Consider the following 14,410-nt stretch of genomic DNA (forward strand, 5'->3'; position numbering starts at 1 on the left):
CCGCCTCCCGCCCCAGCCTGAGGGAGCTCTGGAGACAGTTCCAGGTGGAGAGCAGGGTATGGGCCGCCTCCCGCCCCAGCCTGAGGGAGCTCTGGTCAGTCCCGAGCTCAGATATGCACAGTGCGACTCCTTCAGGGACACTCACTCGCTCGTGTGGGTGTGGCCGATGCCCGTGCAAGACCTGGCCTTGATGGCGCTGCTCTGTGGTGGAGGAAGAAGGCGCATGGAGTGGGGTCTGGGGAGAACCAGGCAGGAGCTCCCAGGGTCCTCCAGTTGGGTCCCACAGAGCCTGTGACATTCCCCCAGCAGTGAAATGTGACCTCACCTGTGAGGTGTCTATCAGGGAAGCACGTTTGAGCCTCAGTGCCCAGGCCAGCCTGGGGTCTGGCTATGTGGGCACCTCCACCTGGCACAAAACAAAATTCCAGACCCCCAGGAGGAGAGCAGGTGACCGGAGTAAAGCACACGGTTTGGGCAGATTGAGCCAGTGAGGGGGCCTCATCCGGCAGGGCTTGGTGGGAACCCTGCTGGCATCCAGGCCCCCAGATGCCAGCCCAGGGCTGATCTCGCCAGGGGCCTTCCCTCGGATGGCAGTGGACATGAACTCTCGTCTCAGCCTCACCTGGACTTGTCTGTTTTCCAAGATGGTCACATTGGCAGGGGTCACAGCTTTAAGGGAATGTCCCAACATCCTCTTCCTTTGACCAGGCACTGCTTCATCTAAAGTCACAAATGGGCCGGGCGCGGTGGCTCATGCCTGTAATCCCAGCTCTTTAGGAGGTGGAGGTGGGGGGATTGTTTGGGCCCAGGAGTTTGAGACCAGCCTGGGCAGCACAGTGAGACCCCATCTCTAAAATGAAATAAATACAATAAAATAAACAAAACAATGCAATACAAAACGATATAATAGAATAAAAAAATAATCAGAGGTATGTCCTGCAGAGGTCTCTGGGACCCACCAGGACCTGAACAAGAGGAGACTTTGCTGAGCCCATGCTCCTCCGAGTGTACCCGGGGTTGGGGTCTTGGGGGGTGTGACCTCAGCCCCTCCGAGTGTACCCGGGGTTGGGGTCTTAGGGGGTGTGACCTCAGCTTCTCTGAGTGTACCTGGGGTTGGGGTCTTGGGGGGTGTGACCTCAGCTTCTCCGAGTGTACCTGGGGTTGGGGTCTTGGGGGGTGTGACCTCAGCTTCTCCGAGTGTACCCGGGGTTAGGGTCTTGGGCGGTGTGGCCTCAACTCGCTGTTTGACCTTCTGCAGGCCCGTCACGGACCATCTGGACGAGCAGGCGGTGCAGGGCCTGAAGCAGATTCACCAGCAGGTTTGTGTGCAGCCTCTGGGTATGCCCCTGGGGAGGCATCACAGGGCCTCCCACCCTTTCCAGGCAGGGTTTGCAGTCCTGGTGGCCGCTGTGCTCCATCAGTCCTGGGCTCAGTGGTGGAACCTGGGTGTGATCGCTCTGGGAACAGGCTCTATGCTGGTGTCATGCTTGTGAACAGCCACCTTGGGGGTTGCCCTGGGAGAAAAGACTCCTGGGAAATGAGTGCACGGAGCCAGCGTGTCCTCGGTCTCTGAGGACGGCGTGTGAAGCCAGTGCAGTCAGTGGAGGTCTCAGCCGCAGCTGGAGGCGGCTTCCCTCGGGGTGCCCGGCGCGGTCCCAGGATGGAGCGCGCAGCCAGCTGTGGGTGGGGGTAGTGGGCCCCGTGCTCTCGTGGAGCTGGGCACACAGAACAAGCACAAAACCTCTAGTTTCCAGCCGTGCAGCTGCAGCTGGGGTCTGGCGTCTCCTGAAAGTCAACCAGAATTTTGTGTGTGCATTTCTCTGGGGAGATGATGTGTTCATCTTTCTGGGCTTTTAGAGAGTCTCAAAGGCTTCTGTGACCCAGAGGTAAAGTATGAACTATGGATCTTGGTGTTACAGGAGAATATAAAAATTATTCACAAGGGATTACATGGTTTACTGTCTGTGGTTCCAGATAGCTTTAGATTCTTTAAGATTCACCTCTTGGATTCTTATCCTATTTTTGCCATTAACTTGCTTTATGATTTTGGCAAAGCCACTTTGCTTACATTTTTCACTTTTAAGGTGGTGTCTGTCCTCCCTCTCTGACTGAGACAAGCATGGCTGCAGAGTGCAGACGGGGAGGTGGCCCTGGGCAGCCGCCATGAATGTGGCCTCCCCACTGAGGCTGAGCCATGGCTCCCTTTTCCTGTAAAATATAGGCAGTAATAGAGCCGACCTCCTTGAGTTTTTGTGAGAGTTAAATAATATATTTTAAAGAGTTAAGGAGAATATTTGGCACAGTGTGAATGTTCAGTAAATTTTAGTAGTAGTGCTCATCACCGTGTGGCTTTTTAGCTCTTTTAAAGAAAAAGAAACCTCAGCATCCTGTTGGGCACGATCACTTCCCTGCCCGAGGGCTGCCTGCGTGAGTTCTGTCGGTCCCTGGGACCAGAACACAGGTGGCTCCAGCTCCCTGTCTGGCCACCCTCCCCTCGCTCCGGGCCTCAGTTTCCCCTTCAAGGGCGCGCTGGGCCTGTCTGGAGGTTAAATGAGGCCATCTGCGTCAGTAGGTGGGCCTCCATCCCCAGCCCCCTAGGCGGCTCTCCTGGCTGGCACGGCGTCTTCTTTGTTCTTATTTTTGACAATTGTTAATGTGTATGTATTATTTTAAAATTTAAATTATTAAATAACTTTGTTTTTTATTTTCAGCTCTATGATCGTCAGTTATACAGGTGAGCTTTATAAAACCAAAGTTCTTACATCTGTGTCCTAATGAAGAGCTGTGCTATCAGGAGCAGGTGGGACGGATGTGTTCGCTCCCCGCACTGCCTGTGTGTGGGTTGAGCGGCTGTCACCCGGCCCACTGTTGGAGGGCAGGCATCCTAGACGGGCAGAGCAGCCCGGAGCCCCGCCTGGCTTCGCTTGTGGTAGAACCGCAGCACGCTGCTTCTCTAGGTTGGATGGGGCTCTTTCTGGCGTCTGAGATTGCTTTTATAAAGTAAGAACTGAGCGCTGCTTGGAGTTACCTCTGTGATGGGATACCCGTCGGGACTCTAATGTCCAGGAAAAATTAAAAATTAGCATGACCCAGCTAGGATGGAAGGCCTCCGGAAGATGGCTGTACCACGTTTTTTACTTTTTTCGTGAAAGGTCACTCATGCTCAGTAACACATTCAACTAGTTCTCACTGTAGTGCTTTTTGGAGCCCGAGGTTACACTGGCAAGCATCTTTCATGGTGTTTTATACATCAGGAGGTTCTTCTAATTCTGATGTTTTCATTCCTTTTCAGGGGTCTGGGAGGAGAGCTCATGAGACAAGCAGGTAGGTCTGAAGGCTGAAGGCTGCAGCAAAGGGCTGCTCCCTCGATGAGGGAGGCGTGCTCCTGGGTGCGGGGTGGCCCATTGGCCTGCCAGGGTGCAGGGCTGGGTGTGTCTCTTCTGTGGAGGCGGCAGCTGTGGTGTGCCTGGTTTGCCCAGCGGTGCCTACAAGAGACAGACTGAGAGATGGAGATTGAGAGAGAGAACGAGAGGAAGTGTGAGCTGGGAGGGGTTGCACCCCGGAGCCACTGGTTCTGGAAATTTCTCAGGAAGCAGAGGCAGCTGGGGCAGTGGGGCCAGTGCTCACCTGTGGACCCAGTGGTCATTGCAGATCCCTCCAAGCACGGCCCCATGGTGGACAGAGCAGCCCCTGGCCTGCCCTGGTGGACTGAGCAGTGCAGGGACCCAGAGCTGTTTTGGGCGAGCACAGGAAGCTCAGGTGGGGGCAAGAGGAAAGCTGAGCAGAGGCGAAGCTCCTTACACGCCCGAGTCTAGGCGAACGTCTGCGCCTGATTCCCAAGCTTCTGATACCCGCCGGGGGTTAGCACAGTCGGGCAGTGCCTCATTTCTCTTTGCTGATTCTTTCTGGTGTGTGAGGAGGGAAGCGTAGAACACATTTTAGATAGTTCCACAAAGTATTAAAGTGAAAGCCTGATTGCATTTCCCTAGACATTCCCGATGGCAGCAGCCAACCTCTAGGGTCCAGGGAGCCGGATCCCCCCAACACAGTTCCCAGGGCCCTGCCGTTGCGAACGGCCCAGCCCACGCCACCCTTAGCCCCCCGCTGTGAGACTGTGAGTGTGAGTGTGAGTGTGGAGGCACAGCTGGTGAGGAAGCTTAGAAAAATTGCTGTTGTGTGCAGACTTTTGCTGAGGTCTGTGTGGTCCGAGCAGAGGAGAGCAGGCTGGGTTTGGGAGGCCCACGGCCGGATGTCAGGGCTGTACCCGCCTCTTGTGCTTTCTGTCCACACCTCCCAGCCCTGACCTGATGGGGACCTGCCCGAGGCCTGCAGCCGTCTACCTCCAGCCCGGCCGGCTTCTGTACTGAGAGCAGCCAGCTTGCATTTCTGCTGGTGTCAGCTCAGTGTTCTCGTGGGTTTGATGGATGTCACGGGAAAGTCAATCCTGGAAACCTGAGCCAGTTTCTGTCAGCTGACGTCGGAGGCATGGGACTGCCGGTTCTGCAGGTGGTCCCTGCTGGCTAAGACCGGCGTGTCATGTTTTGCGTGTAGACGTGGTCACTGTCCCTCAGATGCCTCCAGAGCACGTGGTGCGGGGCTGTCACCTTTCCGACGTACCCATGGGTGCCCGGAGTTGCCTCCTTAGTGGGGTCGAAACCATCCCCCACGTATCGTGGACAGCTGGTGACCTGTAAAAAGCCATTTCTGGATCTAGGAGCTTGGCTTGGGATGGGATGGGGTGGGGTGCCGGGTGCTCTCAGAGGGGTTCAGTGTCCCCCAGTTCCCACCCACGACACGGGTCGTGCCCTGGAGATGGCAGTTGGAGGCAGTCCACGACCTTCACACGGCCTTCGCGTGCTCCCCGTGTGCTGTGGGGTGTGCTTTTAGGGTCGCCCTTGGTGTTTGAGCAGGAAGTCCGCACAGGAGCCCCTGTCCACCGTGAAGGGGGGAGTTAAAGGGCTCCGAATCCCTTTGGCTGGCGACGGAGTTAAAGGCGTTCTGAGTCCCCATGGCCGGCGGTGACAGAGTTGAAGGCGTTCCCAGTCCCCGTGGCCCCCGACGCAGTTGAAGGCGTTCCCAGTCCCCGTGGCCCCCGACGCAGTTGAAGGCGTTCCCAGTCCCTGTGGCCAGTGGAGACAGAGTTAAAGGTGTTCTGAGTCCCTGTGGCCAGCGGCGACAGTCGAACGTGTTCCAAGTCCCCGTGGTTGGTGACGCCTTCCTGGCTGCATTTCCTTCACCCCCCTGCTCTGTGAGGCGGGCCCACGGGGAGGTGCTGCTCTGTCATCTGCTCTTCTTGAATGTGTGGTCAGGGCAGCTGCGTTGATGGCCCCGAGGCTCCAGAGTCACCGCCCCTCAGGGGTTCTGCTGGGTGCTGGCTGCTGTTGGCCGCAGGGTGCCGTTGGCCTGTGCATTGCTGCCACCTACCCACGATGGGCAGAATAGTCACGAGCTCAGAAGGAAACCACGGAAAAGCCGCAGGTCCCGGAGCCTCCGTGTGGTCGTCGCAGGCAGCTTTCCACGCCACATGCCTGCCTGGGCTGAGGCTGTGTTTGCACGTAGCCGGGAGAGGAGGGAGTTGTGGGTTCTAGTTGGGCTTTTTGATGATGGTATTTGGAAAGACGTGATACAAAGTAGCCACTCTGTCCTGTCCCTTCCTCACCCACCACACCCACTGCTCCCTGCTGGCAGGCGTTGCAGGCTGCCCAAGTAACTGAGCAACCGTGGAACATAAACACTGATGTGCTTTGTCCGGGTTTTTAAAAGGCGCCGTTACCACGGTTTTGGTGTCTGACGTCTTCACGCCATCCGGGTTCTCGGTGCTCTGAAGGGTGGCGGTGGGCTGTGGTCAGTTGTTGGGGGTGCTGGGTGCAGGGTGGTGTCGTCTGTCTGCCTCTCTCCATCCCCAGCTCCAGCTTTCCCCCCGTGCTCTGCTCTGGGGCACGTGTGCTGTTGGGGTGCATCCCTCAGGGTTCACCGCGGGGCATGGATTGCTCGGGGGCATCGTGGAGGACGGCGTCTTTGTGGGAGGCATCCCTGCTCTGGACCCGCTGCCAACCTCCAGCTGTGTCGGCACCGTGAGTGTGTTTGCTGGAGTCCGCGTTTGCACTCCCTTACACCGCTGAGTGCAAACTCACTCCTGCAAATGTGGCCTCACACCGTGGTGGGCGTGTCCCCCGGAAAGCGGCCCACGCCCTCCCTGGGGGCCCCTTGGCTGCCTGTACTCCCCAGCCGTGGCCACAGCTCCCTGCAGCTGGCCCTCCTTATGCGTCTTCTTCCCCTCCAGGGCCTTTGCTGGCCCCAAGAGACTCTGTGGCCTGCAGGCTCTGAAGCCAGCTGCGTCCCTGGTGACCCTGACTGAGCCTTGGTGTCAACTCAGGGTTTTTTCTCCTCCTCGTTCAGTTTTACACTTCATAGGAAGTTTCCCTTTCAGCTTTCAAACAGGCATAGTTCAGAAAGTGAAATCGTTCTGCATAGCGTCTGTGGTCTCGGCCCCGCATCTCCCAGTCCCACGTTTTTATTTTTCCAAAAGCAACCCTTTCAGTTTTTTAGCTGTTTTCCTTGCTTCTGTATTTCTGAGTTCTGTGTGTACAGAGCTGTTTCCCGATATCCTTAGTTTTAGATGTGTTCTTTCAAGTGAGACAAGACTCGAAGCTTTTGTCGGGGTGAGAGTTCCGTGGGTTCATGGGCTACATGTGGGAGACGGGGAGGGGCTGCTGGTCACTTTCTCACCCAGGCCAGATGATGGCACCCTTGCACCCGAGGACGCTGGTGCGTCGGTGACATGCCGCTTGCAGGAGCGCCCAGTGCACCCCGGCTGCAGGTACCCTGGAGGTGTTGAACCACAGATTTCTTCAGATGTTTTTTGCACATTTTGTGGGAAAAGTGGCTCAACCCTTGGGAGTTGTCCGAGTCCCCTTTGTTCCCATATCAAAGACATGTCGCACAGGTTGGCCTTTGTCATGAATATTCACATGAGAGGGGATGAGCATCCTGGGTGTCTTCAGCGTGGCCGGAACTGAGCTGCTTCCCCCGGTGCCAGGAGGACGAGCGTCCCCTCATCTCCATCTTAGACTCAGTGGCTCTTGCATTTCATGCTTTAGGATCAAAGAAAAGAAACAGGAGCTCTGTTTAGTAAAGTGGAGGTGAAGGAGGGGAGCTCTGTTTAGTAAAGCGGAGGTGAAGGAGGGGTCCATAAGTCAGGGTGGGCTGCGTTTTGCTCTTGAAACAATCCCCAAGTTTCAGTGTCTTAAAACCACAGGTGCTTTTTTATCCTGCTCACATGTGGATCGCTGAGGGTGGGGGCCGGGAGGAAGAGGGTCATCTGGCTCTTGCAGCCTCGCACCAGAGGCGTCAGGAGAACCAGGAAAAGTTCTCTCCTCTCACGCCGAAGACAGGGGGCCTCGAGTTGGCCACGGGTGTGTGGAGGATCGTGACTTAGCAAGCCGGGATACGCTGTTAATGGACTTCTTGCTGTGGGGGTGAGGGCTCCGTGCTCCGTCCCAAGATGTCCTGAACATACCTGCCACCTCCCCTGTCCTCTCAGCAGAGATGTCACCGGTGCTGTCGTGGCTTCACTTTTACTTCTGTCTCAGATCACACAGGACGTTGTGCTGTTTTACGTAGTCGGAGTTCATTCGGATTTACATGTACAGACACCCTGTTCTCTTGTTCCATGGGAGTTCACTGGGATTTACCCACACAGACACCTGCTGCTTCTCCTTGTTCTGTCCTGCATTTCTCACCTTCTACGAAGACCATTTTCACTTTGCCTGGAGAACACGCTAGTGTTTTCCGTAGTGTGTGTCTGCTGGTGGCACCCACTCATTTGTTTATCCCAAAATGGCTTTTTTCCACTTTTTTTTTTTTTGAGACAGAGTTTCATTCACTCTTTATTGCCCAGGCTGGAGTGCAGTGGTGCGATCTCGGCTCACTGCAACTTCCATCTCCCAGGTTCAAGCGATTCTCCTCCCTCAGCTTCCCAAGTAGCTGGGACTACAGGCCCGCACCACCACACCCGGCTAATTTTTGTATTTTTAGTAGAGATGGGGTTTCACCATGTTGGCCAGGCTGGTCTCGAACTCCCGACCTCAGGTGATCCACCCGCGAGGCCTCCCAGAGAGCTTTTTTTTTTTTTTCTTTTTTCACTTTGACTCTTAAAGGTTATTTTTGCTAAGAATGAAACTTTGCATTTCTTCATTTGCTTGTGTTTTGGCACTTTAAAAATAATAGTCTCTTGTCTTCTGGAGAAGTTAGCCGCCAGTCTACTTGTTACTTTATTGGAGACAATCTTTTAAGTTTCCCCGGCTTTTTTTGAGATTTTATCTTTATTTGGTTTTCAGCACTTTTACCGTGATATTCCTAGAACAAGTTCCCTTTGTGTTTATCTGACTTGGGGCTCTAGGGTTCATACTTGTTCCATAATCTGTATTTTCTGTGGATGTTTTGTTTGCTTTAAAAAAATTCCTAGCCATGATCTCTTTGAACATTGCTCACTGGCCTCTCCTCTCCTTTTAGGACTCATTACCCACTTCTCATCTGGATCTCACTGCACTTAATTCTTTACGCCTCTTACCTCTCTCCTCTGGTTTTGTCTGATTCAGTTTGGACATTTTTTTTTTCTTCTTTTTTTTTTTTGAGTTGGAGTCTCGCTCTATCACCCAGGCTGGAGTGCAGTGGCACAATCTCAGCTCACTGCAACCTCCACCTCCCGGGATTAAGCGATTCTCCTGCCTCAGCCTCCCGAGTAGCTGGGACTACAGGCATGTGCCACCTCACCCGGCTAATTTTTGTATTTTTTGTAGAGATTCGGTTTCACCACATTGGCCAGGTTGGTCTTGATCTCTTGACCTTGTGATCCACTCACCTTGGCCTCCCAAAGTGCTGGGATTACAGGAACATTTTCTTTGACTTAAATTTCATTGTCACAAATTCTTTCAGGTGTGCCATATCTGCCATTAAACGCATCCTTGAATTCTTTTTTTACTTCTCAGAACTTATATTAATTTTTTATAGTTTGCATATTCTTCTTAGTTTTCATCTTTTTCACGTCCTGGAACATATTAAGCTTGGTTTAAAGTCTTTGTTTAATGTCATCACCTGGAGCCTCTGTGGCTGTTTCTGAAGGATGGCGTATCATACACGGAAAGCATCTCCACCAAGCCACAGGAACAAAACATTACAGAAATGCTTTGAGGCCTGGAATGTTCTCCTCTCCCAGTGAGACTTGACGTTTGCCCTTGACGGGAGGTGGATGCTTGCTGTCGGGGTCACCTCTGTCGGGTTTCAGGATGTGAGAGGGGTCAGTGCTGGGCTGGCCCACGTTTCACACCTGTTTCTAGGTGTGGTCCTCCGGGTTCAGAACTGCGGCGAGGGCTTTCCCGGTTCTCCCTTGGTCGTCCTGGAGTCCCGTCTTCCCGCTAGCTGGGGACACTCCTGGATGCACTGCTGGGGATTTCTGGTTTCTGTGGCGCCCCCTGGAGTCAGCCGTGAGCCGGGGAGACTTGGCCCCCGCCGCGCCGTCCCCGTCAGGGCCGCGTGAGCTCTCTGGCGACTGCAGGCACTTCCTGTGTGTTTTCATTTTGTCTAGCTTTTAAAAATGTCTTAGTGGAGGGTTGGTCTGCATTATCCAGTCTGTTTTTAAAAAATATTCTTCACTTTGAAATAATTACAGACGTACAGGAAGTTATGAGATTAGTAATAGAGCCTAGCTGTGCTCCCCACGCTCCCTGCAGTGACTCCGGGTTCGGCCGCACAGTGTTGCAGCCAGGACCGTGTGTTGAGGCCCTGCCTCTTTACTGGACTGCAGGCCTTTGCGGTTTTGCGGCTTCATGTGTGTGTGGAGTGGGCATGTGTGTCTATTTTTGTGCAGATTGATGCACAATCTGTAGCTTTCTGTAACGAACTCCACACTCAATCAGAAACCTGCGTCCTTCCCACAGAGACAGCCCCTGCCCTTAGGATTCTCACCCCCCTGCCGCCCTTCTAGAATAGGCCATGATCGACTCATATGGTCGTGGCATTTTCTGTGAGCGTGGTGCCCTGAGACCCCATCGAGCTGTCCGTGTGTTCACAGTTTGTGCCTTCCTAGCCCACGGTTGGGTTTTACCAGAGTGCCTTCAGCCAGCACTCAGTAAAGTACACCGGGACTATTTCTGTCTGTTGCTGTTGTGAATGAGGTTGCCAGGAATATTCATGTGCGAGACGTTGTGTGTACAAACCTTTTCATTTCTACCGCTGAGTCCTGTGTGCCGTTTCGTGAGAGGCTGATGCACTGCTTCATTCCACCGCCGAGCCCTGGCCAAAATTTTTTAACTTGATTATAAAATACATTTAAAGTTCACATGCAGGGTGCATCCCCAAGAAAATTATTTTAAAAACTAGTTAGGACTTTGGTTTCCCAGTCTTTAAAACACATGAGAGCAGTACTCTGTTCAGAGCTGAAAGGATTCACACTGTGACAGAGGCGTGTCTGGTTTTGGTGGAAAGGGGAGTGCACTGAGTGAGTGATGGTGTTAACAGGTGCCACGTGGAAGGAGGTAAAATCGTATCTAAAACTAAGTGTGAGAGTAACTAAAAACTTATGCATACAAACTACAATCATCAAAATCCTCAAAGACATTTTAGGAGACATTGTAGGACAGTTTCAGTCTCTGAAGAAGACTTCTTAGTTTAGAAATTTTCAAATCTGCACAGAAGTAAAGGGAAATAGTTTACGGGGCCCAGAGTCTCACCCAGCATCCCTGAGCACAGACCCTTGTGGTGTTTTCCCAGCGCTTCCTTTCTCCTCCCTTCCCCCGAGTTTAAAGCAGACCCTGAATGTCAGGTCCCAGCAAGCCCTCGCAGGGGTTTTCTAACGGTAGTAAGAACTGGTTTTCTAGCTTTTTTTTTGTTTCTTTTTGTTTCCCCTCTTGGCATGTAATCCCCAGTTAACAGATTTTGGAATAATAATTCCACAAGGAGATAGTTTTGCTGGGCCTTATACTGAAGAACAGACCATGGATAGGTTGGTAGGGAAAACAGAGATTCAGAGTAAATGTCTGACCACAGTCGAAAGGTAAAAAGTTAATTAGTGTACAGCGACTTGTAAAATTGCCTGTGACGAGGTGAAGGGTCCAGTGGGAAACGGGGCAGAGCAGACGTGTGGCATTTCATGCAGGAGAGGAGCAGACCCACACGGCCGTGGACGGTGAGGGTGCCCGGCCTCACCTCGCAGGCAGGGAAGTGCCAGGTTACTTCACATCGAGAGGACCATTTTCCTCTTTTCCAGTTGGCTGCAGCTGGCGCTGAAGAATCCTGGTGCCGAAAGACGCAGAGCAGGGTCTCTGGTGGAACAGGAGTTGTCCGGTCTGTTCAGTTTGCTGAGTGGCAGTATCTGTGATGATGGGAAGTGTGTGCGCAGGGAGGACAGGCCAGGTGGACAGACGGCCTCCGCGTCTGTAGCATGGACAGGCCTCCTTGTTCACCGTGACAAAAAATGGAAGGAGAGTTTAGTCCCTCAGGAGAAATAGTAAATACCATGAAAAAGCGTGCAGGAGACGTCCATGAGTGGGTTCCGTTGTCAGGTAGAAACGGGGGGAGCCAGAGCAGTGCGCCGCCGTGGGAGCTGCTGATTCTGTTCACTTGTCTCTGTCTCGTGCGTCCCGGCCCCTTGGTGGCTGGTCAGGGTCACGTTTCTGGTCATGGAGAGAGTGAGTGACGAGCTCTGTGGGGAAGTGAGGCATGGCCTGCGGTCTGGAGCAGTGTGGGTGATGGCTGTCTGTCGCTTGGGTCCTGAGTGACAGGTCCAGGAGCAGAAGCCTCAGTTACAGGGATGTCTGCAGCTCCCTGACAGGCCGGCCCAGCTTCTCTGAAGTGCAAGTGGGCCTGGCCGCGTGGCTGGGTCTACGGCACTTTCTTCAGGCTGCTCAGCGGAGAAGGCGTCTGGGCTTCTCGTGGTGGCTCCGAAATGGTTCTGGGATGTTCCCAGCTCTGGCAGCAGGGTAGGTCGGGTGGGCGGGGGGCAGGAGCTGGCCACACACAGTTCAGAATGCGGCCAGGGCAAGGCGCCGTGGCAGGAGCTTTTGGAAAACTAACATTGTGTCTATCCTTTTTTTTCCCCCCCCACAGTGTGCGTTTTAATAGAAAAGTTGTCACTTTCCAAAATGCCCTTTCAAGGTGACACCATAATTGGTAAGTGCTTTTGTTTTTAATAGCATTTGCTTCCAGAATGACTTCAGATTAAAAGGTAAAAATGAACCTGTTAGGATGGGGGCGATAAAGGATTATAGCTTAAAGGTTCACGATATTATTAATTGGATATGTTGCCTTGAAGTTGCTACAAGAATCTGCTTGAATAATGGGTGCCTTACACCCTCTTCCCCATACACAGGAGGGCCCTTCCCCGCCACCACCTCAGTGCCCCCATCTCCTCGCTGCCATGCCCGGTGCCTGGGTCTCTGTGTCAGTTCTTCTCCCAGGCAGACAGTCGGGAGATGCAGCGACCCAGGCCCTCGTGGACCTGGAGAGTGCTGGCCGCTGGCACCACGGACCCTGCGGGCAGAGTGCCTGCGGCCCCTCAGCAGTCCCGACACGGGGCCACCAGAGCACAGTGAAGGGAGTCCCCAGGGCTGTCGTGTCCCGGGGCTGTCTCAGCAGCCTCAGAAGTTAGGACTTTTTTTTTTTTGGATTGAATAGCCTTCACATTTGTTGCTTTTGCAGGATCTAATTGAGTTAAAGATTTGGGTTTATATTGGTGGGAGCCGGGGAGACCGTTTGAAGGAAAAGATTAGGGGTAACAAAAGAATGAAAGTTTCCCAAAATATGATGTATAAAAGTTTACAGAATGCTGGTGTTTCCCCCACTAAGAGCTTAACACAATTTAACAGCCGTGAGACGGCCTTTTCCCTTCACATGGAAGGGGCCTCAGACTTACCACAACATAGAGAATGTTCAGTTCTGCTTTTCCACAGATTCACCTCAAAGGTTACTGTCAACTTTAAGATTAGTTTTAATAGAAGCTATTTTTTGCTGTTGTTTTTGATTTCAACTCACCACTCTGGCCTGGGTACGCTAACTTGTTTCTTTGACAGATGGTTGGCAGTGGCTGATAAATGACACTTTGGGATGTCTCCATCTCATCTCAAGTCACTCCCGACAGCAGATCAAGGTACGGTGAGCACGGTCGTTCCCGGCGCGGGGCTGTGGTGGTGTTTGTGTGTTAGTTACGGATGGTGTTTGTGTCGGCGACGGGGCCTCACGAGGCCGGCTGTTCCTGCGCTAGCCTGGTAACTGACAAATGCAGGCGTTCGATTTGGAATCCTGGATGGTAGAGTCAACGTGGTTTATAACCAGAAAATCCAACACAGCCATCGGAATCCAAATGTTTAATTTTTTATTGTTTCTGACTGTATTAATTATAGTCACCTTCGAGACACTTGTTCTGCATCGATAGTCGCTGTGCTCCATTAAGTTCCGTATCCTTAGCATCCGAGGTTTGGAAACTCCCTTTACGGTGCTCCTGGGCAGATGAGAAAACAGCACCCCAGGACCTCTGTCCACATGTGCTGACCTAGTCATGTTGTGTGGGTGCCAGTGTGTGTGTGCCCGTCCCCAGCCACCTGCCCTCCCCTCCTATCCTGGGGGATACAGGTGGACTTTGGACTCACAGAGCTGTAACACTGATCTCATTGCATAGATAACAAACCATGGGCCTGGTGCAGAGGCAGGTGGATCACTCGAGGTCAGGAGTTCGAGGCCAGCCTGGCCAACATGGTGAAACCGCATCTCTACTAAAAATACAAAAATTAGCGGGGTGAGGTGGCGTGTGCCTGTAGTCCCAGCTACTCAAGAGGCTGAGGCAGGAGAATTGCTTGAACTTGGGAGGCGAAGGTTGCAGTGAGCCAAGATCGTGCCACTGCACTCCAGCCTGGGTGACAGAGCAAGACTGTCTCAAAGAAAGAAAGAAAGAAAGAAAGAAATAAACCATGGTTACCAACACTGACTAGGTTTTGATATTGAGGATGAAGAACAGAAGTACATTAAGGTGTCTTGTAATTCTCTGACTTCCTCCGTACTTAGTATTTCTTTTTCCTTAGCGTCTTCAATTTCCTTAATTTTTTTTTCCTTAAGTAACTTGAACATTCTGTAGGATCCAAGTACACTTCTATTAATTGAATTTTAATGCATCATGATCAGTGCCTCAAAATTTTCTTTCAAAAGTCCATGGTTAATTCACGCCTGCCGTGATGCTGGTGTACTTTGCCCCTGGGATTGGCACAGATGGTGACTTGTGGAATGCGGCCCTCTGTGGAAGATGCACCTTCTCTGCTCACGGCCCCGCCCGCCCTGTGCCCAGTGCCTCTCCAAGGCTGCTCTGTTGGCCCCGCCCGCCCTGCGCCCAGCACCTCTCCAAGGCTGCTCTGTTGGCCCCGCC

At 52.9% G+C, this 14,410-nt stretch overlaps 1 protein-coding gene across 1 annotated transcript in view; it reads left to right on the top strand.

Moving 5' to 3' along the window:
• TBCD (tubulin folding cofactor D) overlaps positions 1–14,410 on the top strand; it is a 217,007-nt gene that overhangs the window by 178,733 nt on the left and 23,864 nt on the right. The window contains 5 exon segments of the mRNA XM_011970092.1: positions 1,259–1,319; positions 2,712–2,734; positions 3,293–3,324; positions 12,106–12,168; positions 13,068–13,144. Of these exon segments, the coding sequence (XP_011825482.1) occupies positions 1,259–1,319; positions 2,712–2,734; positions 3,293–3,324; positions 12,106–12,168; positions 13,068–13,144 (256 nt within the window).

The sequence above is a fragment of the Mandrillus leucophaeus genome, unplaced genomic scaffold (genome assembly GCF_000951045.1).
Source record: "Mandrillus leucophaeus isolate KB7577 unplaced genomic scaffold, Mleu.le_1.0 Scaffold1, whole genome shotgun sequence".
Taxonomy (NCBI): Eukaryota; Metazoa; Chordata; class Mammalia; order Primates; family Cercopithecidae; genus Mandrillus; species Mandrillus leucophaeus.